We start from the raw sequence: 27,841 nt of genomic DNA, 5'->3' as shown, positions 1-27,841 counted from the left end.
CTAGCTGAAGGAAGCACCCATACAATCTTTCAACACTGCCCGCTCGCATGCTTTACAATGCCCACAGACTAATGCGCTTTCGGTAACATTTGGGTTCTGTGCAGTTTGCATGGATCTTACAACTCTATAGGTAACCTGTATCCAGGTGTAACGTGTATTCGTGTTACGTGTATATAAACCCGCTCTCGATTCACAAATTCAGTTACAACTGCCTGAGTGTAACAGTGTAATGAATACTGATACAAACTACAGAAGTACGTTAATTGCTGTGAAATCACAAGTTCGCTTGCATCAGCGTGAGAATGAGTGAATGAGTGAATTTAGTTTTACGCTGCACTCAGTAACGTTCCAGCTATATGGCGGCAGTCTGTAAATAATCGAGTCTGGACCAGACAATCCAGTGATTATCAGCATGAACATTGATCTGCGCAATTGGGAACCTATTACATGTGTCAACCAAGCTCAACGTGAGAGAAACAGTGTTGTGGATATTGGTACATGCTACACAAATACAGAGTACGGGCGCTTTGTGTCACATTTCAACTTGGCTGTTGTTGATATTTAAATGGAAATTGTATCTACACTCACCCGAAAATAAACACCATAAACAACCACATTTTCAGTAAAAAGAAATAAATTATTAGCAATTGAACGTGCATTATTCTTTTTCCTTCGAATCTCTAATCAAGCCAACAGCTGTTTCCAAAGCCATAAGTGCAATTACCCATACCATACAACACAATCCTTTGTTTCTAACCCTAAAAACAGAAGAATTCAAAGTTTACTACTTAAGTATTTCTCATTACTGACAGTGATATGATCCATATCAGCTATAGCCTTTACTGCTTTCGACATCTGCATGACAGGTACCAAATGGCTAGAAATTATCCAAGCCAAGGAGCCCTCAATGTTGCTCGCAACTTTAATTTGTTTTTTCTTTTGTTGTTGTTTAAAGCCACACTCAGGAATATATCGGCGGTCTGTAAATAATCGAGTCTGGACCAAACAATCTAATGATGAACAGCATAAGCATCGATCTATGCAATTAGGATACGATGACATGTGGACAGTATTTACAAAAAGGGTCAGCCTGCGGTTGCAACGGAGTTAGGTAACTGTCAGATTAATCTTTTCAGAAGTACTTGTCCATTGAGCTTATTACAAAGTCTGAATATACACCAAAGAAAATTATTTCAAATGAACATTAAGATGGCATGTTTATTATGACACACATTAAAGTAACAAAAATATGATAAAACACGTAACAGTTACTTGACAATGAGTACTAATGCATATTATGATCAAAACGCTAGTATTGGGGAATCAACTGGCTATAGGCAGAGGTACAACTATAGTCTGATTGCAGTGAAAACGTACCGATGAATTTCACTTTAAACAAAAAAGTGAATCAAATAAAGTGAAATTAAGACTGCGAATCCTCATAATTTTGCCTTGCCAACTGAACATTTAAATCTCAGAATTTTATTCATTGTAGGACAAAAGTTGTTTGCAAACTATCATACATTCAAATCGCTGTTATTGGTTTGTATTACAAGGGGGCAAGAGCAGTAGTTGGAACAGTGCAACAAATGCACGTGCGGTTCGTGATAAGCGTTTACTTAGACCAACTCTACATGTACCGGTGTTTCATTTAATGTGCATACACCCTTGTAATACAAACCAATAATAGCGATTTGAAACCATGATCGTTTGTTAAACAACTTTTATCCTAAGTTGAATAAAATTCTGAGATTTAAATGTTCAGTTGGCAAGGTAAAATTCGTAATCTTAATTTCATCTTATTCGATTTACTTTGTTGTTTAAATTGACATTCATCGGTACGTTTTCAATGCAAACAGACTATAGCAACCCACACAACAGCACAAGACCTGTGTAAACATACGTGAGATTATTAGTCAGCCACAGAGTGGTTTGTGACTGGATGTAGTCCGCATTTTATACCTATTCTATCCGTCACAGATAATCACATTTACTGATGAAAGTATATCGATCTATCTAATCTACCTGTGAAAAAGCGTACTGACATGGATGGTTACTTGAAGATATGTCCTGGTATCATCTTCTAGTGTCATATGTCTTGGTGTCATTTACTAGTGTCATATGTCCAGGTGTCATTTTCAAGTGTCATATGTCCAGGTGTCATTTTCAAGTGTCATATGTCCTGGTGTCATTTTCTAGTGTCATATGTCCAGGTGTCATTTTCTAGTGTCATATGTCCTGGTGTCATTTTCTAGTGTCATATGTCCAGGTGTCATTTTCTAGTGTCATATGTCCTGGTGTCATATTCTAGTGTCATATGTCCTGGTATCATCTTCTAGTGTCACATGTCCTGGTGTCATTTTCTAGTGTCATATGTCCTGGTGTCATTTACTAGTGTCATATGTCCTGGTATCATCTTCTAGTGCCATATGTCCTGGTATCATTTTCTAGTGTCATATGTCCTGTTGTCATTTTCTAGTGTCATATGTCCAGGTATCATCTTCTAGTTTCATATGTCCTGGTGTAATTTTCTAGTGTCATATGTCCAGGTATCATCTTCTAGAGTCATATGTCCTTTTATCATTTTCTAGTGTCATATGTCCAGGTATCATCTTCTAGTTTCATATGTCCTGGTGTCATTTTCAAGTGTCATATGTCCAGGTATCATCTTCTAGTGTCATATGTCCTGTTGTCATTTTCAAGTGTCATGTGTCCTGGTATCAGATTCTAGTTTTATATATCCTGTTGTCATTTTCTAATGTCATATGTCCTGGTGACATTTTCTAGTGTCATATGTCCTGGTGTCATTTTCTACTTTCATATGTCCTGGTGTCATTTTCTACTCTCATATGTCCTGGTGTCATTTTCTAGTGCCATGTGTCAAGGATTTTATTTTCTAGTGCCATATGTCCTGGTGTCATTTTCTAGTGTCACGTGTCCTAGTGTTATTTGGTAGTGTCTTATGACCTGGTGTCATTTTCTAGTGTCGTGTGTCCTGGTGTCATTTTCTTTTGTCATATGTCCTGGTGTTATTTTCTAGTGCCATATATCCTGGTGTCATTTTCTAGTGTCATGTGTCAAGGATTTTATTTTCTAGTGCCATGTGTCCTGGTGACATTTTCTAGTGTCGTGTGTCCTGGTGTCATTTTCTATTGTCATATGTCCTGGTATCATTTTTTAGTGTCATATGTCCTGGTATCATCTTCGGCGTCATTTGTCCTGGTATCATCTTCTAGTGTCATATGTCCTCGTATCATTTTCTAATGTCATATATCCTGGGGTCTTCTTCTAGTGTCATATGTCCTGTTGTCATTTTCTAGTGCCATATGTCCTGGTATCATCTTCTAGTTTCATATGTCCTGGTGTCACTTTCTAGTGTCATATGTCCTGGTATCAGATTCTAGTTTCATATATCTTGTCATTTTCTAGTGTCATATGTCCTGGTGACTTTTTGTAGTGTTATATCTCCTGGTATCATTTTCTAGTGTCATATGTCCTGGTGTCATTTTCTTTTGTCATACGTCCAGGTGTCATATGTCCTGGTGTCATTATCTAGTACGAGCATTACAAATCCAAACACACCTTGCATAGAAGAAGACAGTTAGCAATAGGTACCAAACATTTTAGCTAAATAATCTGATATAAAGGAAAACCATTAAGATGAGTACAAATGTTGTTATACGAACATTAAAACCACCTTTAAAGGAATATACTTCATGTGATAAAATGACCAGTGTAACGACATGGATAGTTACAGCCCCCAAACCGTATGTGATAATGTCTATGTACAGTGGTATTGTCATTTACACCCTAGAAATGACCGGTTGTGTCAGTGTAAAACAAGAACATTTGAAAGAGGAGTGTAGACTTGCAACCATGTGGAAACAAAGAGATGTGTATTTATTTACAGGATTCATTGCTATATCTATATCAAACAGTATTATTAAAAAAGTGTGAACGGACTATTTTGGGCACTTTGTAATGTCCTCTGAGATAACTGCTCTGTTCGTAGACGGATAATCTACTTCCGATTGACCATGCTATTGTCAACAAAACACCCCAGATGCATAGACATTCTGTCCAGGTATGTCAAATATGCTGAGTTACTAGTGTGTCAAGGCGCTGTTTTGCAGTTGCCTGTCGTTTGCATATCGAGCAATAAGTTAAAATTTTACCTCACCTCGGCAATATTGCAGCCATATCGTGACGAGAACAGTTTATATCAATATTCAAATCAATAAATGTATTACGTAAAAACCTGCCATTGAAGGACAGAAAAAATACTAGATTATCACAGTTCTTAATTCAAAACTAGTACGCTATCGTAAAAATATATCACGAGAAATTAAAGTACAATATAAGAAAGGGCTATAGATCACCAGCAACCAAAGGTTGATCACCATACTAAGGACCATGGGGAATTACAGTACCTTTGTTACCTACATGGACCCTATTTGGATTTGCATCATCCCTTCAGCAGCCGGCGATTGTAGTCAAATTTAGCCATAATAGAAATCACAAAAATTCTACGCTTAAAATACTGGTAAGTTTGAAATTTACTTTGAGAGTTTTGGAACTTACGTACCCTTTCAGGAGAACAGTAATTTTACAATACCTTAACCCCCTTGAGGCTACAGCCACTAACAATCTAAGCTACTAATCTAAACTGCCAATCATTAAATTACATATATCGACAAATTGTAACAATCAAACTTTATCAATCAGTTCAATTCCTTTTAATAACTCAATAAGTAAATGATAATTAACTTTGTTAAAAAGATCTTTCACCGTTTTGACACTGAAATATTTATCCCTTGTGATGGATAACAACACAGTCAAGCAGGACATGCTATGTAGTATATGACATTATTAAGATTCAGAGGATCATTAATAAACAAAGTATTATGTCCCAGATCAACACAACATTCATTGTTACCGCTTCTTACAACCTTGAAATGGTTGTTGAAATGAATAGCTTCCCTTGGACCAAATGGACAGTCGTCAAAAATGTCCCTTTGTCAACCCATAGAATCATGCGGTAAACATCATAGGTTGTCTTGCAGTCTCTCAAAGGCTGAACGGAGCACTGTAGTGTCAGGTTACATATTGAGAAAGAACATGGCAGACTCATTCAGACCAACCAACAACGTTTTTCTTCAAACGTTAAAATGAGACAAAAAACTGAAAGTACATGAAGAAACAATTGAGACACTCGTCCCCATTAGGTACCTTTCATGTCACAACTTCAAAACTTTCTTTTGCTTGTCAGATTTGTTTTGAATTGTAATCAATCCAACAAAAACAACTATCACGACTTCTTTGTACAGCTCTTGGCGCTTCTTGAACCTTTGTTCATTAATGGCAGAGACAGTTTAGGACGATTCTAGTAGTCTCAAGATGCCACTGTGCTTCTTCTCCCTCGCAATATCTATTGCTGTTTCATTGTTCATGTTCCTGAGATTCGGATCAGCGCCCGATTTCAACAGAAGTCGCACCATGTCTGTGTAACCCATGTCAACAGCCACATGTAGTGCAGAACCACCATCATACCTTCTCAAATTGATATCCTTCCCGGGAGTGCTTTTGCACCATTGCTCCACATGACTTGCAATTTTAGATTTCTCCTCAGGTGATATCCCTTCAAACAGTTTCAGGTTTGGATCTGCTTCATTCTCAAGAAGACACTCGAGCACATCCATTGCCCCCATATATGCAGCTCCATGCAAAGCACTTACACCAACTGCACTTACATGATTCACTTTTGCACCTCTCTGCAATAAATTGTTCACAGCTTCAGGATGGCCCAAGAGAGCAGTACCTAGAAGTGGGTGGTATGACATACCTCTGGGATGCAAGTCAGCTCCATGATCTAACAATATATCTGCTATGTCCATATTGTTGAGGTATGAAGCAAATAGAAGAGGTGTTGAGAGATCTTCAGACAAAGCTTCCACGTCAGCGTTGTTCTCCAGCAAAAGCCGAACAAGGTCGGGTTGATTGTGGATGCTTGCAACGTGTAGTGGGCTCCACTGATGATAACCTTTCAGATGGATATTTGCTTGATGTTGTATCAGAATCCTGGCTATATTTGTGTTTCCATACATCGATGCAAAGTGAAGAGGACCAAAACCATTAGCAAGCCGGTCAACATCAGCTTCCCTTCTGATGAGACTTTCAACAACTGAAGAAGAGCCAGTAATAGATGCTCCGTGCAAAGCTGTGAATCCACCTTCAGAAGATTTGTTCACTTCAATCTTTCTTTGTAGGAGCTCATCCACAATATCTCCATGGTTTAAAGCTGCTGCTAGATGAAGAAGTGTGTATCTATCGATATGTGAGCTTAAGCCTTCCTCAGACTCCTCAAGTAATTCCTTCACAGTTTCAAGTTGCCCCCACAAAGTTGCTTTTATAATGTCATTAGCTTTGGACCGTTTATGTAGGACAGCCTCTTTCAGCATTTCAGTACGACCATATTCATATGCTGCAGAGATAACGTCACTGAAAGCTACTCTGTCATCACTGAGAAACAGACGAAAGATGCACATATCATTTGCTTTTGCAGCAAAGGCTACCGGAGGTCCTAATTCAGCCTTCAAATTGGCATCAGCCCCTTCAGTTATCAAAAGTTCTACTATGTCCAAATGTCCTTCATAGCTTGCCACATGAAGAGGTGTAAAACCTTCATCTGATACATTTAGTTGTTTAACCAATGCACGGCCTTCGTTTCTAGGATTTGTTAATGACACAATCCTGCTTTTTATCTGTTTATTGATAGCTGCACCCTCTCCTCGGAGAAAGTTAAACACACCCAGGTGACCATTTTCTGCAGCCACAAATAAAGGCGTAACTCCCCCATTGCTTTCACGTTCAAGTGATATGTGTCTTGACAGCACCTCCACACTGTCGTAGTGACCAGCTGCAGCAGCCCAATGAAGTGCATTTGCTCCCATACGTGGATCTGTGATGTATACATCCACGTCGTGTTTGATCAGCACTTTACACACTTCAACGTTATTCTGATTGGCTGCTACAATTAGGCATGGCAACCCATCTTCAGTGATGTCATCAATATCCCGTGAAGTCAGTTTCAAACTGCTTATAATGTACTCCAATGCAGAATGATTGCCCCATCTGGTACAGCCCAAAACTGCATGATGGCACGTTTCCCTTGTAAGTGTGTACTTCTGCAACAATGCTTTCATCATCGCATCTGAACCATTGCTGGATGCCCAGTATAATAGCTTGTCGATAGCTAAGTCATCTGTCGAAGTGGGGAGGCGACAGATAACTTGATCCACAAAGTTTTGATTTCTTAGCAATCGATGTGAGCAGCAGCTTTCAAATGCACCAAGTTCTATTTCGTGTAAAAACCTTTCTGCTAGTTCGATGAAATGAATGTCTTCCGAAATTTTAATGCTGTATGTTTGGTCTCTCATATCGCTTGCTTTTTCAAACAGTTCAAGAGGTCCATATTGTATGATGAAAGAAATATCACATTTGGCTATGATATTTGACGATACTTCAAGAAAGGATGGATGAGAAAACTTCACAGAACCTTCTGTTGTAAACAAGAATGGCTCTTCTGCAGCAACTGAGAAAACTTCAGACATGGATGTTTCTCCAACATGTCTTATAACCTTCCGTCGTTTTTCTGCTGAATCTTCAGCAGGATCTTCCAAATCAAGTGTGCCTCTGAATGCCGTTAAGAGATAGAGGAGGCACTTCATGACAGAATTCCTCAAAAGATGTAGAATGCGTTTTTCAGCAAACGACAACGGATTGTCAAAGAATTGTCCGGCTTTTGTATTCTCCTTTCCAAGAGTGATGAACAAATGACACGAATGAGCAAATCCATGCGTATTTTGTTTCAAAACTATACTTTCCTTCTCCATGTCAGGAATACGCCTGTTACTTACTTCTAAGTATCTATCTAACATTTTCGCCTTTTCACTTGTCTGGGTTTTCTCTGTTAGATTCAGTTCCCTTGAACCTTCAAAATGGGATTTTAGCTTCCCCAAACGCTGACGTGCATCGTCGTAAACATCACATCTGCTGGTGAACAGCATTTTAATGTTTGTCTTCGTTTGGAGCCGACTGAACATATTTTCCAAATCTGGTGTTAATGTAAATGTGCACCTGAATTTCCCAAACACGTCATCGCAAAAGATGAAAGTTTCTTCAGAGTTTTGAACAGCACTCTTCATTTTCGCGGCACTTGTTGCATGTAGTACACTTATTCCCCTTGACCTGAAGTGCTCAAGAAGAAGAAGGCCCGTGACTGATTTTCCTTCACCAGCTGACCCAACAAGAAGCACATGCCGGTATGATCCAAACAAGTCAAGTATCTCATCCATAATTTGCGGCCTGATGAAGTCTGCAGCATATAGAAAGTGAGCTTAAATACATCCATATGTGTTATTTTGTATGTTGTGAATTAGTTTTAAATTTGATTTTACTTATTTGATACATAGTTAAAGAAATATTACCCTAGATACCATGAGGTAAAGTCTACTGTGCATTACAAATCCATTTGCTATTTCCTTCCTTGGACTTCAACTCGCCAAAGGTACATTTTTATCAAATTAGCAAACAAATTGAATCTAGTATAATTATGCCTGACTGACTGACTGACTGAGTATGGTTTTACGCCGATTTTAGCAATATTCCAGCAATATCTCGGCGGGGGACACCAGAAATGGGCTTCAGAAATTGTACCCATGTGGGGAATCGAACCCGGGCCGTCGGCGTGAAGAGCGAATGCTCTAACCACTAGGCTACCCCACTGCCCCAATTATGCATAAACGTATATATATATATATATATATATATATATATGATAAATATTAATCTTCTACAAAATGACATCTTCATTTCATGTTTGTATTTCGTATTTCTGAAGTACATTCATATGTATTGGTACATTGTCATGCGAAAATACTTCTCAGTGATTTGTTCAGTTAGTCTAACATAGATTATATTTCTGATTGTATTGTGATATGATTTTGTCCTTGAAATATACCCGAACAGAAGGTCCACGTAATTTTGATGGTTTCGTCATCATGCAAAGGTAGAATTGATTCTGTGACAGCGGCTCTCTCGGACTCGCAGTTGTTGTCCAAGACATGTGTTATGGCAGGACTTTCAGAAATCAATGCTGTTGAAACACTCTCACACAAACCTCTGAAACAAATATACACTATGAAGATACCAAACGGTAATTGTTGTTGACAAAGTAGTAGGCCATGACCAGGTTGTATAAAATATACAAAATGAAAACAACATGTCATAGACATAACTATTCTGTGCCAGCTCAGTTCATCAACTTTGTGTTCAACGTTAACACCTTACTTGGGAATTAACCATGTCCGCTTCTTCCTGATAATGGATACTATTTCATTGTGACTTTGATGTTCACGTATGCGTTAAGATGTTCCAAAAACACCATAGATATGCAAGACAATAGAAATTCAGTAAAAAGTACATATTAATCTAATATCTTATAGTAATTTGTTTTACGTTACCTTATAGTTTTGATCATGAATTCAACAAATCTACAAAGAAAGTTGCAGCAAACAAGCGACAACATTGCGAAGTAAATAGGTTGTACCATAATGCCCAAAATGTATAAAATTGATCGATTTTGAAGAATAAAATTGCTGCATATCTACTCAGAAGATAACATTTGTTAAGTTCATGTTGCAAAAGTTAAAAAGTAGCTATGGGTTTGGTAGATGTATAATTAGAAGTATATATTTGCAAAAGTATTGTGATACGTTAATTGGATGAGTATTTTAGTGACAAAATCCGACAAGAATATGGTGTCCGGAGAGGATGAGTCTTGTATTTGTTTTATCCATGAGCCAGCTTTGCGGTTGCTGCCAGATGTGTTACCTTGCCACCATCCGTAAAGAGTTTCTCTTCTAGTTGGACAGTAACTATTTGCAATTAATGATGTTAAAGGACATTTTCATTCACATGGATGGTGGGGTATTATCCTGCATTTTACCTGGTTAAAACATTCATGCATTCATTGTCACGCCGAAGGCCCGGGTTCGATTCCCTACATGGGTACAATGTGTGAAGCCCATTTCTGGTGTCCCCCGCCGTGATATTGCTGGAATATTGGTAAAAGCGGCCTAAAACCATATTCATTCATTCATTCATTCATTCATTCATTCATTCATTCATTCATCATTCATTCATTCATTCATCTAAAATACTGAAATGATCTGACCTGTACTTGGACTTGTCTTCCACTGATTTGACCATGAGATAGGTTGGTAGAAAGTTTTGAAGTCTTCTAGCAACTTCCAACATAAGAGTAGTTCCACCACATTTTGGAAGCGTCAACACAAACACATATTTGGAATTCATATTTTCTAACAACACTGTGCATTGTTCTTTTGTTAGGAAATTAATCCTTTCTGCGTCGGGAAACTGATCGCCTGGCTCTACTTTGGCAACTGAAGCCCAAAAAGAAGTAATGAGTTTATCATATTTGCCTTCTGACATGTAAAGGGAGTCAAACGTAACAAATCTGCTACATGAATGCGCAAGCGTCTTCAACTTGGATTGAAATGTATCCCATGAGTCAAGATGAGACTTGCACACAACACCAAACACTGCTGAAAAGTCATCGTCAGTGAACCTATTGAGGGAGGTGATCAGCCCTCTAGCAACACTGACGTTGTATTTCCTTGCTTCTGGGGTGTCGTTATCGACTACAGTCAGCACAAATGCTGGTTGAGAAGGGAGCATCAAGACAATGTCGCAGTGGATATCTGATGGCAACTCACTGTACGGTATATTTAATGGAAAACACAATGTCTTAGCGATAAAGATGAAACCATCTGTTTCTTGAAGAAGTCTTGGCTTGGCTGTGTCTATCAGGCCACTGTTTGGGGACAAAGAAAATGTTTCTTCTTGAAGGAAAGTTACAAGTTTCTCAGTGATCCTCTTTAGACTGGCGGTAAGGCTTTTAGGCACAATGCTAAGTTTACCTGCAAGTATAAATCATGAATATCAGTGGTAATTATTTTATAATAACATTTGAATGCATTTTACTGTGACTTTATATATATATAAATCATCTGCATTTAATACAGGAAATATTTATTTGTATGTGTTGGGGGACGTGACACATTCCGACACGTTAACGTCCGGGTTAGAATTGAAATTTAGCAACTCATGCTTGTCCTAAGAGGCGACTAACGGGATCGGGTAGTCAGACTTGATTGGCAGATGTCAGCGTATCCCAGTTGCGTAGATTGATGCTTATGCTGTCGATCACAGGACTGTCTGATCCAGAATTAATTATTTATAGACCGCCGCCATATATCTGGAATATTGCTGAATGGGGCGACATACAAACATGTCACATTTCAATAAGGACATACCGATTAATTACTTCCTGGGATTGTTTCAATCTTAAATTTGTCAGTGTAGTGGAACATTGATGTAAAAACCTTTCTTGGATGGATAGAAAAAAGAACATACCACGAGGACAGTAGAATTCTCGAATGTCTTTGATACTGTCACCAATCTGTTGTAGTGATGGTAGAAAGAAGTCTCTCGTTTGAATGCTGAACTGCTGCGGTTCCACACAGACGTTAGTCTGAAGAAATACAACTTTTAATTAGTTTCCATTGATATGTCCGTGTATGAAACACAATTATGACATTTGTAGTGTGAGGGTTGATAACAGGACCATGTTCCTGGCAATTGTACTCGTCACTGAGCTTCAAGGCACCTGATATTGCTTTCACCATCAAAATAAGTACAGATAGTACTATACTACCCATCAAAAGTTTAGACTCAGTTATGGCAATGTCAGTATCTTGGAGGAAAATAGCAATCGTGTTCAAAAATCAGCAACAAACACAACATCACTCATTTATGGTTTTAATCCGTATGAAATGAGGACGTGTACATTCCTCAAAACTTTTGTAAAGAACCGTAAACATGGGTACTGTGAAAAAGTGTGTTTCAAAAGTCAATAATGGGTATGTCCACCCCTGGCTCTGGCACAAGCATCGCACCGACGTCTCATGCCACGTACCAAGTATCCAAGCTGCCTCTGGGGGATGTTCTGCCACTCTTGTAACAAGGCATTTCGAAGCTGGTCAAGGTTAGCAGGGGGAGGAACTCTGGCGTAAACACGGCGTCCCAGCATGTCCCACACATGCTCTATGGGGTTGAGATCGGGTGATAACGCTGGCCATTCCATACGATTAACCCTGTTCTGCTGCAACCACGCTGTTACGATGCGAGCTCTGTGGGGCCTAGCGTTATCATCTTGCAGAACAGCCTGGCCTGGCATGGCCCGCAGGAAAGGAAGCACCACAGGAGCGAGAATCTCATCGCGATACCTCTGACCCGTCAAGTTCCCATCCACTACCACTAAATCGGTTCGTCCAGTCATTGAGATACCGCCCCAGACCATAACGGACCCACCTCCAAAATGATCGTGTTCAACAACGTTAGCGTCAACGTAACGTTCTCCTGACGTCTGTACACAGGTATTCGGCCGTCGTTGAAGTGCAGTTTGAACCTGGATTCGTCGGTGAACAACACACGTGACCATCTGCCTGCACCCCATCTCAAATGCCCATTAACCCAGTCCAATCGAGCCCGACGGTGACGTGGTGTAAGAGGGGGCCTAACGGCAGGACGTCTTGCACGCAGTCCAGCTCGACGTAACCTGCGCCTTATCGTGGATACAGAAACATGACGTCCAGTGGCGTGTCTGAACGTATCGTTGACTGAGGTGGCTGTGATGTGTCGGCTCCTGAGAACGATCAATCGGATGTAACGATCATCCTGTTGCGACGTCACTCGTGGCCTACCCGATCTTGGCCGATCCTGGACAGAATTCGTCTGTTGAAAGCGTGTCCAGAGGTTGGAAATGGCCTTCTGGGATACACCATGACGCCTGGCTACATAACGTTGTGATTTCCCATCTTGTAAGAGTGCCAAGGCTTGATGTCGTTTTGCATTGGACAAACTTCTCACTCGACCCATGCTGACGGAGAAGTGAAATTTGGCCCCTATCCTCACTGAATCAATTTCAAACCGTGTACAGGTGAAATGCACGAGGTTCATACTGCAACATGTTGTGATGCACGTGCTCACACCGTGCATGCTCATGGCTGCGTTTGGCTTGACAATTTCATGACATTTTCATCATTTTCACCAAAATTGTACCAGGTATGGATTTCAAAATCCTTAGGCATCAAGGCTACGAATATGCCGAACAGTATTTCGAGTTATGCCTTATTCCACACATGTGAAAAATTCATTAGTTTCGGGCTATTCAAGTAGTCAAAAGTTAATTGAAATAGGGTAATCTGTTAACAGGGGTGAGTCTAAACTTTTGATGGGTAGTATATTACTACTATTAGTATTACTAATAATATTACTACTACTATTATTATTATTGCTACTATTACTACTACTACTATTGCAACTACCACTACTACTACTACTACTACTACTACTACTATTACCACTACTACTATTATAACTACTGCTGTTACTATTACTACTACTACGATTACCACTACTACTATTACTACTACTACTATTACCACAACTACTATCCTTCTACTATTACCACTACTACTACTACTAATATTACCACTACTACTACTATTACTATTACCACTACTACTATTATAACTATTACTATTACCACTTCTACTATTTCTACTTCTATTACCACTACTACTACTACTACTATTACCACTACTAGTAGTACCACTACTACTATTACTACTACTATTACTACTACTACTACTAATATTACCACTTCTACTACTATAACTATTACCACTACTGCTAGTATAACTACTACTACTACTACTGCTATTACCACCACTACTACTACTACTTCTATTACCACTACTACTATTATAACTACTAGTATTATAACTACTACTATTATCACTTCTACTATTATCACTACTAATATTACCACCTCTACTATTACTACTACTACTATTACCACTACTACTACCACTACTACTACTACTACTACTATTACTACTACTACTACTACTACTATTATAACTACTGCTATTATTACTACTACCACTACTACTATTATAACAACTACTATTATAACTACTACTATTACTATTACAACTACTACTATTATAACTACTACTCTAACTACCACTACTACTATTACTACTACTACTATTACTACTACTACTACTACTACTACTATTACTACTACTACTATTTATAACTACTGCAATTACTACTACCACTACTACTATTAGCACTACTACTATTACCACTACTGCTACTACTACTACTATTACCACTACTACGTTTATAGCTACTACTACTGTTACTACTACTACTATTACCAATACTACTACTATAACTACTGCTATTACTATTACTACTTCTATTACCACTACTACTATAAATACTATTGCTGTTACTACTATTACTTCTACTGTTAATTCTACTTCTACTATCATAACTTTATAAGAGCTACTACAACTACTCTTAATTTCGCAAACATCTGATATGACTGAGTACATTGTTATGATACTATGACTTTCTGATATAGATATAGAAAGGAAAACAACTCACCTTAAGCTCAAATGGGGCTGCTACATAGTTTAGGGCGTCATACTTTCTTGTTCTGAAGAAGAGAAGTCGATTGTACAATTCCGGCTATATCATAAGCATGTTTTTATGAATCACTTACAAACTAGGGATGAAAAAAACATAGAACCTAGTCAAAAGTTCACCTGAAAAAATATCGGAAACATATGATAAAAGTCAATATGTGGAATTGCAACGGACCCTTTTGTATCACTGACGAGTCAAAGTTTGAAATGCCCTTCACTACAATAAAACTTGATTGGAATGTTTGCTTCAGCCTTAAATGTTCTTAGCCAGAGCCGTGTGACGCTCTTGAAATCGTGGTGAAAGGATCAGCATACTCTGTTGTAGCCATAAACGTGGTGAAAGATAAACGCACAAAGGATGCCATTTAGGAAGTGGTCAAATGTAACACGTGTTGTATTTGGGATTACACTTTCTTAGTACTGATAAAGCGTCGTCCAAAATATAGCATAGATTGCATTACTGCAGTTTGGAAAAATAAAGACAAGTTGGAAGTGGTTTAGCCTTCGTGGTTTGGTTCAAAACATGGATGCCACACTTCTTATGCGCTCGTTAAGATGCAGGATGAGTGAGTGAGTGATTTGATATTTAACGTCACATCAGCAATATTTCAGCCATATCGTGACGAGAACAAATTTGATTATAAAGAATATGTATATATTATAAAACCCGTCGTCAAAGGACAGTAAAACAACTAGACTACCACAATTCGAATTTAAAACTAGCATATGAAGCTAAAACTAACAGCACAATTTGGACAATACATGATATAAAAATAGGCTAAAGATCGCCAACAACTGAAGATGAGGGATGAGAATACAATAGTCCATACTTGACTTGGCCAAATTGCTCTTCTTCATCTTTTCGTTTTTCACCAATGTGTTTAAACTTTTTTGCCAGTAAAGAGTGCCATCTGAAAATAAAATAATCAAATTATAATTTAATTATATCGATATTAGCATGACCATTCATCACCTGAAAAAGTTATGATATTGTTCGTGGAAAGTTATGGCACTGTCTGTTTTGGTTGGTATGTCGCGGTCCTTTGAAAGGAAACACGCTCTATTCTCTAGTTACATTGGATGTTATGGCACCGTCTGATTTGGTTGGTATGTATCGGTCCTTCGAAAAGAAACACGCTCTATTCCCTAGTTACATTGGATGTCTGTTGTGATGACAATTTCGGATTATGGTGCTTGGTTTACTTGAAATGGGAAACGTTTATGTCGGAAAAGGAAGCTTATTTGTTGGGGCCCATTGTTCCGATGTCATTTACAAGCAGATTGTATGCCAGGAAACGCTATTGTCTCGAAAACCCTCACGAGGATGTCTTTGAATCAATATTTCAGTGTGGTCGTTACACAAAATAGATCCTATATATCAGGGACGAATATAAAACATTCATATTCACACAGTGAAGGGTGTTCATTACTGGAATCGAGTTACATGTTCTGTTTGCTTTTCTGATCAATAACCGTCTTGTTTGTTTGCAATCTTCCTGCTACATGTCTGGAGCAGGCCATCCCCTGCTCCAAGGCGTCAGCATCGATCTACGACAATGTAATACTGTGACATGTGTCAACCAAGTCAGGAGCCTGACCACCCAATCACGTCAGGTGCTCTTACGACAGTCATGGGTTGATGTATTCCAATTCAAACCCGGACTAAAGACATAATTTATTCGTAAGGCCCTGAATACAAAATACAGATCTGACCGAGAATAGATGATATTCGTCCACGATTTCTACGATATTCCACAAGCAGTAGCACTGACTTATTACCTGGACATATTCACGACAATAATAACGCTGATGCGAAATTCCTGTGAAATGTCCATATATCATTGGTGTATTTGTAAACGAAGTAATGCCTATCCAAAGTAGGGAAGACAATTACTGCAGTCTAACTAGTCTCGTTCCCGATGGTATTACATAACGTGTAATATAGGTCTTAAATAAGGTATTTATGGAGGAACCTGGCACAGGTAAAACACAGTATACGATTGTGACAGTGCAAATTAAAACCAACACATTGTTGCCAATTTGTTTTTATTAGAAGCTTAGAGCACTTACTATTTAATGCACAGACCATTCCACAACAGAGAAACACGAATCATGTGCAAATATTTGAACAAAGATGAGATATACCTAACAATAACTACTGAGGGGCATGATGGTTCTCGGCATGTAATAGACCGATCCATTCCCGGTATCCGTCGTTTGTGAATGATATTTAAAGAGGCAAGTTATAGGTATGTGATTTTTAATATATTTTAGTTGCCAGATTGCATTTCGCGAGTGAATATGAGTTACATGCCCGATGAAAAATCGTCTCGGCCAGCTGCTGAGAGTAGGAAGCATATTTTCTTTCGAATCAATTAATCTATCTGGCAATTCACCTCCGTGAAAGATATCAGCAGGGGAAGGGTAACTGAATTTTGTTGCTTGGATTTTTTTCCCAAAAAATTCCCATCATAAGATTATAAAAACCGTGAACACATCCACATGTTCATGTTGCAGATCGTTTCGGTATCTATAAAATAGATTGTCAATGTTGCACGTGGCGCCTTTACTTAGTTATCCGTTGGCGTTGTTCAAACTTAGTTAAATAATCTGAAAACATGGGTTTCTTTGTTTTAATGAATTAAATGAAAGGTAAATAAAAAGCAGAAAATATTTCCCGTTTACTACTTCGTGCACCTTATTGGTCTGTATATAATTAATGTAAACAGATCAGTCACAGCGCATAACTTATTTGATCTTATTTGGAAATCTGGAAAATGTGACAGTATGTTTCCATGGATGTACTCGGGACACACCCAGAAGCAAATATTCAGCAGCTGATCAGTAAAGTTTCCCTCTTCAAAATCTGTACACCATCCTAAAATGACACTGAATATAAGGAAATCCATTTTTTAAAACCATCCTTTCCATTTTATTTTTCTATACAATGTATGTAGTTTGTTGTGAAAACCTAATTTACATACAAACTTCAACAAAACTTGACTTCATGAACTGCCAGCGTTTATGTACAGGTATGTCACGGCACCAAAACACAAAGAAGATCCAAGATACAGTCTGCACCTCCACAGTGACCCATCTTCCAGAAATAAGAAACCTGTGATGCAAAATCTTTGAACAGGTGATCCACTAGCTGTTAGCCGAACAATTAACTAGCATTGAAATAGAATGCTACACAAAATACAAAAATATTGTTTTTACTTCAGAGATATTTAACTGCTAACTACTAGTGCGAATAAGGTGCAAAGAATATACCCTAAGTTCAAAGCTTTTTGTCAATACAAATACATATATTGACATTATTGCTTCTTAAACAATGACAATCTTTGTATTATTAGATCTGAGACTATATTCCTAGAGGACATTTCTAAATTTTGATCTATTTCCTTTACTGAGATACTTACTAGTGATATAAAAATTATAGTAAGGTTGATTCAAAATTTGGTAAAAGTCATCGCAAGAGTTTAGGAAAACACCTCCTACAACCAGTGTGCAATTTAATGAAGCTCATTCTCCAATATTTAATAACCATCAATAAACCTTGAACAATTTGTCCAAAACCAACATCTTAATAAACACTAGATTTGGCTCAGTCTTCAAATATTAGTAACCTCCTCAAAAACTGATGATTTATAAGAAACATTACATTAAATCACATGAATCTGATATGTCAATCAATTAAAGACTTATTTATTGTTGATTAGTTTAGTATTTATTTACTACCCTTCCACATTTGCCAAAAAGAGCAAGATTCGTAAAACATACCTTGCTATCATTTCCAGTGAATTAATCAAAATGACAGTAGCAATATTGCTCCTAAAATGTACCAATATATGTGAATAATTTTATGTTGTAACAAAACTTCAAATGTCTTCATAATTAAGATATACACTTTATTTCACTCCGCCCAATACTCCAGAAAGTCACTTTTCTTCTCACATAGTTTCCGTATTCGATCCACATGGAGGAACGTAATTCCATTCAAAGTCCCATCTATCTCTTTATAAAAATTCTGAAATATTTGAAGCATAGTTCTATAGGCACTCATATGAATTAATTTTGATATTTATATATTGCATGATAGGCAACAATATTACTCCTCGAATATTTTGCACTATTAACACGATACTGTGCAGTGCCTACTGCACTACTGCTTCAGATTGCGCATTTGATACTTAAAAAATTCCTAAAATGTGTGACAAATTTAGGAATATCTAAGATCTATGTGTATCCGCCACATTGTTCTTTAATGTAACAAGTTTTGCTATTTCGGTCGACCCTAGAACCGAAATCGGATCGCTGTCAGATTTGTTTACATTGTGTCACGGCTTTGGCGCCTGTCTCATTTCAGCTTTAGGGCGTACCAACTCAATGCCCAGTAGTGACTAAAAACGTTAAGTAAAAACAATTTTGTAGTTACAAGAATTGTCCGTGTTTATAACACTTGCAAAGTCTTAAACTGCTATTTGTTGTCATCAATTGGTAATGATTTTGCACATGTGCAATAGTGTGGAAATTCGTGCAAATTCTTATTTGCGGGCGTGACGTAGGTTTCGTGAACGATGGTGCAGACAATTATCTGATCGCAAGACCTATCGCGCTCCTTGATCCGCCTCATTTTTTTTTTGTCTTGACCGTAATGGTTTTGTTAAAAGTACACATAAAATCACAGCAATATGTAATAGATATAGCGTGTTTAAATGGCGTAATTCGAAGCACATCGCTTCGGAGGCATCGTTTGAGCCCGGAAATAAGTCTGACAAATCCACACAGCGCGCCCGGCCTTCTGATTGGCCAAAAGTGACGCATGCGCCAGTTTTTATTGACAGACTGGATCGGTCTATTGTCCACAATTAGCAGTACCATGAACCCACGTCCATCGTTGTGAATGTCACATTGAGCAAGCACCCTACGATGCATGTAATTTTCAAGTTTTATGTCATTCATAATTTTCCTCCACATGAAGCGGAGCGGTGATGGTTAAAGCGTCAAATCATCACACTGAAGTCGATTCCCCGCAGTGATACTACTGGAATATTGCTAAAAGCGGTGTATAATCATCCTGACTCACTCCACATAAAGTTGACAAGTCTTAATACATGTACAAATGAAACAGTGTTGCCAAAGCTGTGTGAAGCCAAACTCACTAGCTACAAATAGTGTAAATAACCAGTAGGATAATAACCCTAGCAAATCGAACAGCAAGTTTGTGTTAACAATGACTGTACATATCCGTGGCCTTTGCGTAATAGTGGTGAAATGCTGAATACTGACATTCATTACATCCATGACGGAAAATAGAACATCGTGTAAGAATGCACATTTAAACTAATTAGACAAGGATTGCCAAAGCATTGTTTGTTGTTTTACGCCGCATTCAGAAATAGCCAAGCCATATGGCGGCGGTCTGTAAATAATCGAGCCTGGACCAGACAATCCAGTGATCAACAGCATGAGCATCGATCTACGCAATTGGAATACGATGACATGTGTCAACCAAGTCAGCGAGCCTGACCACCCGATCCTGTTAGTCGCCTCTTACGACAAGCATGGCTTACTGAAGATCAATTGTATTCCGGATCTTCACATTCAAGAAAATATAACATAGGCATACAACTACATATTTGAGTTATAGACGAGGATTGCCAAGGCCAGATATTCAAATATACTGAATCCGGACATAAATTTGAACATCATATGATTTCTTAATTACTGTTACATGACATTTTGACATGGTAATACACGGTAAAACCTACTAAATCCAAGGACGAGACACATAAAACGAACATTTGATAACGGAAACAAAGCCGCGGTATTTTTGTTCGGAGGTACTTATAACAAGTAGCTGCTATTCTCAAGATGAATATTTAAAACATGTATGTACATCACGAAGATGTCTGTCTGTCAATCTGCATTGATCTCTATATGTATTCTGTTCTTAGTGACACCTGACAGTGTGTAAATCATCAGAACGAAGTTTAATTGGTCAATGCAGTCTTTTCGAACCACGTTTTTACATCAACTGGGGTACATTTGTTGTCGACGATTCGGCATGATAGAGGACCTTCTTTGTCATAAAATGCCATTCCATTGATTGGGTAAACCAGTATTTCGACAACGTAGTACTTCATACTGTGCTGAGCTCTTGTGGTACTTGCTTGCATCTTTTCGGGAGGGACCATAGTGCATCTCACCTTCATCATGTCCCATTTAGCAGTGTCACCTTTAAAATCACACATCTTGCTCTCGTCATGCGCTACCTCTTTTAGGCGGCGGCTGAACTCATTTTCATCCTCCAGAGGCACTCCTTGGATCAGCAGATCTTTTGATTTGTATTTACCTCTGCTTTTATCTTTTTCCCCTATTCCAAGCAGGAAGGATCCACCTCGCGAGTTTTTGGTAAAAGCACTGACATACTCCTTCAGTCGAAAGTCATCCCATATCGTTCTAGCTTTATTATAGTCCGATAATTCCTTCCAGGTAACTTTGAGCTTGTCTTCCATGAAGCCTTTAAGCTGTAAATCACGTTTCTCTTGCAACTGAGGAATGGTTTCAAAATCACCATTGAACCTGAAATCAAGTTCTTCACGAGGACTAGGACTGGAACCGTTTCCTTTTTTGACAACAAACCGTTTCACCGTGGATGGTAAAGGGTTTACAAGTCCCCAGTCTAGACATATTTTGGTGTTGAAATCCGCTGTTGAAAATTCTGTGCCTTTTGCGACATAAATACTGATGAAATCATGGAACTTAACGCATCCAGAGGCTTCGCTTAGCCTTTCTTTTGCATACACGCTTTCAAACATTCTCCCGTCTTCTATCATTCTGTACAGGGTTTCATCTGCAAACTCGTCGAAAGCACCAACATAATTTTCATTTGGGATTAAACCTACAATTTGAACAAGTAAGTAACCACCATTAGAATTTCTTAGAGCTGAGACATATTTTGTGAGTTCTGTTAGTTTCAAATTCCGTTTCTCCCGTTTCTCAATTTTCTCTTTGTTACTTAATTTCTTGTCGATGCCATACAGATAGTGAACATGAATTCCCATGAATTGGATGTTCGGGCTGGTAGCCATTGTACCTCTGAATGACTCAACAGCTTCATTGCATCTGTCAATGTGCCTAGAACAGACAGAAAAGCAGTGACCAGATCTCTCACAACAAATTTCACTCATTATATTCATGGGTACTTTCGACTTGAATTTCCTTTGATTCACTTGCTTACACCATTCCAGATGCCAGACACCATTTCTGTCGGCGCTTGTCACATCAATGGGTTTGCTGACAGTCAAATAACTATGACGGAGTGGGTGAGTTTAGTTGCACGCAGTTTTAACACTATTCCAGCAATATCATGGCGGAGGACACCAGAAATTGGTTTTACACATTGTAACCATGTGAGGAATCAAACCCGGGTCTTCGGTGCCTCAAGAGAACGCTTTAACCACTCGGCTGCCTACCGCTCTCGCGACGAAGGAAAAAATTCACTTGTACAAAACTGTGTTCATGAACATGCATATATGTTCTGCTTTGACTGTTGGATAGATTACGTCCATATCGAATTAACTCGCACAACAGTAATACTGTTTCATGATATAACACTGCGTCAATATTGGCATGATGATTCAGGTTTTACGTTTGTAAGTAGTGGGTACATTGAAAAAACCATTGCTGCATCAACCGAACGTTAATGTAATCATGATGAGTATGATGGTAACAGTTTATTGTTTGGAGATTCTAACGAGTTGATCAGCAAGTTACAAAAATTTCAGAACATTGCTGGCCGTATTGTAACAAGAAGCCAACCATTTTGTGACACATCACCCATTCTCCAATCTCTCCACTGGCTTCATATTCCTGAACGTATTAATTCAAAATACTGACACTCACTTATCAGGCAATTCTGAGCCTTATATGTCATCCGTATTGTATTCATAACGTCACCACTTTACCGTCAACACGTCCATATCAGCTCAAGTGTATAAACACTTCCTCGTACTTGTACATATGCCTCTGTGCGTAACATTTCCATGTTAGAGCCAACACCTAAACGTCGCTTCCACTTTGAATTTAGACGGCGTTCATCCATCTTATCCCTATTTATAGGCTGTTTGGGTCAAAATGATACCGATAAATCCTAATCAAACTCCAATTCGGTTTACGATCAAACATTCATTTCAACGCCGAGTGTAAAGAAAACGTCAGACCAACTCTGGAAACAAGTTTCATAACGTTTGTCCCCTAAACCCAAGTGTTACAGTCCACACCTCAACGCCACTTCTAATTTCGATAGAGACAGCCTTCATCCATCGTACACTCATCTGCCCGTTGATTGTCTGATGCTTATAAGTGATGACTGTTGCATCTTAACCATTAATTATTGCCTGAGGTTTCTATACCATAGTCTACAACATTTGCAAAAACACCGATCTCCATTTGAGGCCCTGGATCTTATGACAATCACTGAGATATCGTCAACCCATCCTAGCTCGAATACCCGTGAAGATCCGGATTAGAATTGGTCTTCAGCAACCCACGCTTGTCGCCAGACATTACTAACGGGATCGGGTGGTCAAGCTCGCTGACTTGTTCGACACACGTCATTGTAACCCAATTGCCTGGACCACTGCTGATCCTGTTGATCACTGGATTGTCTGGCCCAGACATGATTATTTAGATTGGATCATTGGTGGGTGCGGAGGTAGATAACAAACAATCAAACAAGACAAAACCCAACCCGAAACTACCCACGAATCAGTCATCTTGGAATGTTTCGTTGTACGTAAATCAACACATACTTACAGTTTACAAGCTGAATGGATGCCCTGTTCAGTCCTTTCAAGTTTCTCTCCACAATGTGTACACACGACCAAAGAATTCATTCCTCTGCAAGTAAGATTTGGATACCAATTACCATATGCATTGTAGATCCTCATGTGTCTTTAACGGACACAATTGCTTAAATACATAAGGATCATACTGATAATGCTCACATGTGATGCGGTGTCTTATTTCAGAAGATCGCTCGCTGTTAATCTTATTGAACATGGTTGCATTAAAGCGTGTTACCTGATAAACAAGTCCACATCGATACTATTGGTCGCACAAGAAGTTTTAATACGATAAGGAATAAAGTACATGCACACGCTCACATGTCCTCCATGTCAACATGTAAGCTTTTCAATTGATCCCCAGTTATCTAATGAAACTGTTGAGCAATGATGGCGTGTTACATACTCCTCCTAAATCTGAACACCTCAGCGTTGGTCAAATGTGCTTTGCTAAGTGTATAGTCTTGAATATTTGTTTCTCTGTAAAATGTTATCTTGAGGTCCCAGGAGAGACCAGCCCCTCAGTAGGAGATGTGTTAATTTCAAACTACGAGTAATATGGTACTAAAGTGTAATTTCAATCCGAGTTGTATTCGTCTCCAAGAAAAAACTGGTATGCCAATTACCACATACATTGCACATGAGTGTGATTCATTCCTCAAGTACGTACTGACAACATTTATAATCCCTATAATTTATACGTTAAATATATCACTCACTGTGAATTGCATTGGTGCACTTACATCATGTTAAAGGACATCGATAAGTTCAGCTACGCAATAGGTCTCAAGACAGCTTCATTACCCGCCACTTACATACACACACAGGCATATTGCTTACACTGACAACACGCGATTCGTTTGTTTGTTTGCTTGCTTGCTTTTGTTGTTATAGCGCGGCACTCAGCAATATTCCAGCAATACCCGGTTTGTAAATAATCGAGTCTTGACCAGACGATCCGGTGTAAAACAACATGAGCGTTGATGTACGACAATTTCTGGGTTATGATGACATGTGTCAACCAAGTCAGCGAGCTTGACAACCCGATCCCGTTAGTCGCTTCTTACGACAAGCATGGGTTGCTGAAGTCCAATTCTTACCTGGATCTTCATGACTGTTTGTTCTTTGTAAGACACAAAGAATCAAAGCTGTGTCTATAATTTAACTCGCTCATTTATTGGTTTAGTCAAACATTGCTGATATGGACGACTACAGACTCTTACCCATACGTCGATATCAATCGAGGTGTAATTTCAACTCCTGGGGTTTGCAATATAGAACAAACTTATGGACATTGGGTTTGACAAACACAACAAGGCATACAACCGCTGACGCATGAGAACAATCAATCAGCAACATAAACATTCTCCATTTCCTTCACAACGCGTCGAAACACCAAAATGAAACGATTATAACACAGATATATACCTTTCCAGGTCAAGTTCCTACACCCCTTCCACAGTCGACCCAGCACAAAACTGCACCTATCACATACGCACTGATACTTGATACACACAACATAACGAATATACAATACATCACATGCATACGTATACTTGATACACCCTTCACCAGGACACAGAAATGTTATGTCAATACTAAACCTCGTTACATTTGCCACACCCATAGTGGATATCACTTGTCGCATGCATACTTCAACCAGACAGTAGTGTAGGCCCACATCAGACAGCAAATTCGCTATATCTTATGCTCATCCATACTTGTTTTAGACAGTACACGTGACCTATCACAGACAGGGATTAGCCTGAAACATCACACACATGATCGATCACATGCAGGAACTACCACATGCCCACCCATACCTACAACTCACAATGTCAGACCAATAATCACATGCTAGTACATCAACTAATCACATGCTAGTAAATACACGCTATCATCTGACGTACTCCACACCAGCCCCACGCTCATCAGACCAATCACAGACTAACCAGTACATACACGCTATCATCTGACGTAATCCACACCAGCCCCCTCATCAGACCAATCAGATGCTAGTACATACACGCTATCATCACGCTCACGTACTCCACACCAGCCCCCATCATCAGACCAATCACATACTAGTACATACACGCTATCATCTGACGTACTCCACACCAGCCCCCCTCATCAGACCAATCCTCAGAAACCTTACCTCAGACCAGACACAGCAAACATGATTTTACGCAGAGATGCCTCGGTCTCCCCTTCCCAATGCTCAACCCATGGATATATACTTTTGTTTATAATTCTATCCTTCGAACAGGCAAGTCAAAATAAGCGATATTAATATTTTTTGAACTATTACTTTTATACATTAGAGCCATGTGCAAGTCTATTCCTTCCCATTCTCTCTCTCTGTCTGTCTGTCTCTCTCTCTCACTCTCTCCCTCTCTCTCTCTCACACACACACACACACGTAAACAAACATCACTGCAGACACCCCTTCCAGTTCGTTCTCTCTCTCTCTGTCTCTCTCTGTCTCTCTCTCTCTCATACACACACACACACACACACACACACACAAACAACACATGTGGCCCTGCCATATACTTACCTCAGATGACCAAACTATACAGCAGACACCACACTTGAGTTTACATATACATGCCTCGGTTGCCCAACCCCTCACAAGGAAGCACAAACGATGCAAGCCTTAGTATCCACCTTCCGGATCACAAACACGACTTTGTGCAAGCATACTCTGAATTGTTCAACACAATTCTGGTTGACAGTTTAGTGGCGCAATCCTTTGTTTCACTAATTGCATTGACACAATTCTCATTCTAAAGCACATATCTCCAACGAGACGAGATAACACCATGACCATGTTAGAAACCAATACACGCACACAAGCACATGTTATTCATACATCAAGACAGCAGATTCCATCAATGAGAGATCCCGTCTCATACCTGAACTGCGAAATCGTTTCAACATTCACATGCGATCCCAATTAAATGAAATATTTTGTATCATAAGGGGAATATTCCATGTCTCAATGTGTTCAATATCGATGTTGTGTTCATGCTAAAAACGTCCTTGTTCACTGCTTTTCATTTCCCTTTCCTTCGTTGTTTCATATTCCTTGTTAAATGGGTCGTGTTTGTTTTTAATCGTCGTTCACATTGGATGAGCTCTGGTTTTAAGTAATTAGCTTATTCAAGCGCTAATGAAACGTTTTTTTCCAAATCCATACACCGGATGAGTGAGTGAATGGGAGAGTATGGTATTACGTCACTTTTATCAATATTCCAGTAATATCACACCAGAAATCGGCTTCACACACTGAACCCATGTAGGGAATCGAACCCGGGTCTTCGTCATGACGAGCTAACGCTTTAACCAAACCCATACACACTGGATGCTGCCGCTAAGGAAGGATGCCTTCTATACATATACCAACTTTGATAGCAGTATAGTCCACATGTTTAGCTATTATTTATGCTTTTAAAGAATATTTCTTATGAGTATATTAAGGTTTGGTTTGTTACATTTATATGTAGGTTTTAATTTCCCGACGCTATTTTTCAAAACGGTATTGTGTGGATATTATTTCACTGGTTTTGACAATATTCCAGAAATACAAGAACGGACAACATCTGTGATGGGCTACAGATATTCAATCCCATTCGGGTACTTGAATGCGATAACACTTTATCACTCTATGATCCTTTCCACTAAGAGAAAAGCTGACCTGTATTCACACTTGTGGAGTTGGGAATGTATACAGTCCTGTCCTGCCCATCCTGTTGTGAAACACCGGACACACGTCAAACTGGTCTTCCTTCCACCGAACACTAAGTGTTATGTCAATGTACATGTACAAGAATAAAGATTTGTAGTCTCATCATATACATGTCTCTACATCTCTACAATCCAAGATGGCGGTCAAATGTGAATAACGAACAACGGATATAGCGAACTAAATTTCTTGGTCCCTTGGAGTTCGTTATATCCGTGTTCTACTGTATATTCTTTCGCCGTGATAATACATTACAGCTAATGCCTTATGTTAGGGTTATCTATACTAGGCAAGTACACATTGTTTAGTACGCCGATAAGCAAAGCATACCTTTATACTCTACCTTCCCAACTCATCAAATTACATATATGCAGATGTAGTAATTTCAGCTCAAGTTTAATCCTTTATTCCTTGATACGTCTCACTAAAAAGATACACCACCCCATACCTACTAGAAGATACGATTTATCACATACAAACGATATATCACACACATACATAGTTTACAAATCCCAAACACAGACAACAGGTAAGATCTTTCACCTACACACCTCACTTCACAAACCCCATACCAGACAACTACGAATTAACACATA

General features: G+C 38.9%; 1 protein-coding gene and 1 long non-coding RNA gene across 2 annotated transcripts; one reads left to right on the top strand and one right to left on the bottom strand.

Moving 5' to 3' along the window:
• The first annotated feature begins 2,349 nt into the window (after positions 1–2,349).
• Positions 2,350–2,581, top strand: LOC124252746. Its single transcript, XR_006892019.1, has 2 exons — positions 2,350–2,409; positions 2,494–2,581. It is a non-coding gene; the product is annotated as an uncharacterized LOC124252746 (long non-coding RNA).
• Positions 2,582–3,872: 1,291 nt separating this feature from the next.
• Positions 3,873–26,132, bottom strand: LOC124252744. Its single transcript, XM_046686397.1, has 8 exons — positions 26,058–26,132; positions 23,469–23,552; positions 15,476–15,556; positions 14,605–14,656; positions 11,497–11,614; positions 10,235–11,000; positions 9,020–9,180; positions 3,873–8,374 (listed from the first exon to the last, which is right to left on the bottom strand). The coding sequence occupies exons 2-8, from the start codon at positions 23,546–23,548 to the stop codon at positions 5,373–5,375; spliced, it is 4,260 nt and encodes a 1,419-aa protein (XP_046542353.1). The 5' UTR covers positions 23,549–23,552; positions 26,058–26,132; the 3' UTR covers positions 3,873–5,372.
• Between the last annotated feature and the right edge of the window lie 1,709 nt (positions 26,133–27,841).

Source organism: Haliotis rubra, unplaced genomic scaffold (genome assembly GCF_003918875.1).
Source record: "Haliotis rubra isolate DU_JTF1 unplaced genomic scaffold, ASM391887v1 Scf522, whole genome shotgun sequence".
NCBI classification, from domain to species: Eukaryota; Metazoa; Mollusca; class Gastropoda; order Lepetellida; family Haliotidae; genus Haliotis; species Haliotis rubra.
This window is presented reverse-complemented; position numbering and strand designations above follow the sequence as displayed.

Coding starts and splice junctions, on each gene's coding strand:
- LOC124252744 (XM_046686397.1), bottom strand. CDS start 23,548: ATGAATTCTTTGGTCGTGTGTACACATTGTGGAGAGAAACTTGAAAGG. Junction 15,557..23,468: donor ATCCATTCAGCTTGTAAACT/GTAAGTATGTGT, acceptor TTTTATTTTCAG/ATGGCACTCTTTACTGGCAA. Junction 11,615..14,604: donor CAGCCCCATTTGAGCTTAAG/GTGAGTTGTTTT, acceptor GTATTTCTTCAG/ACTAACGTCTGTGTGGAACC.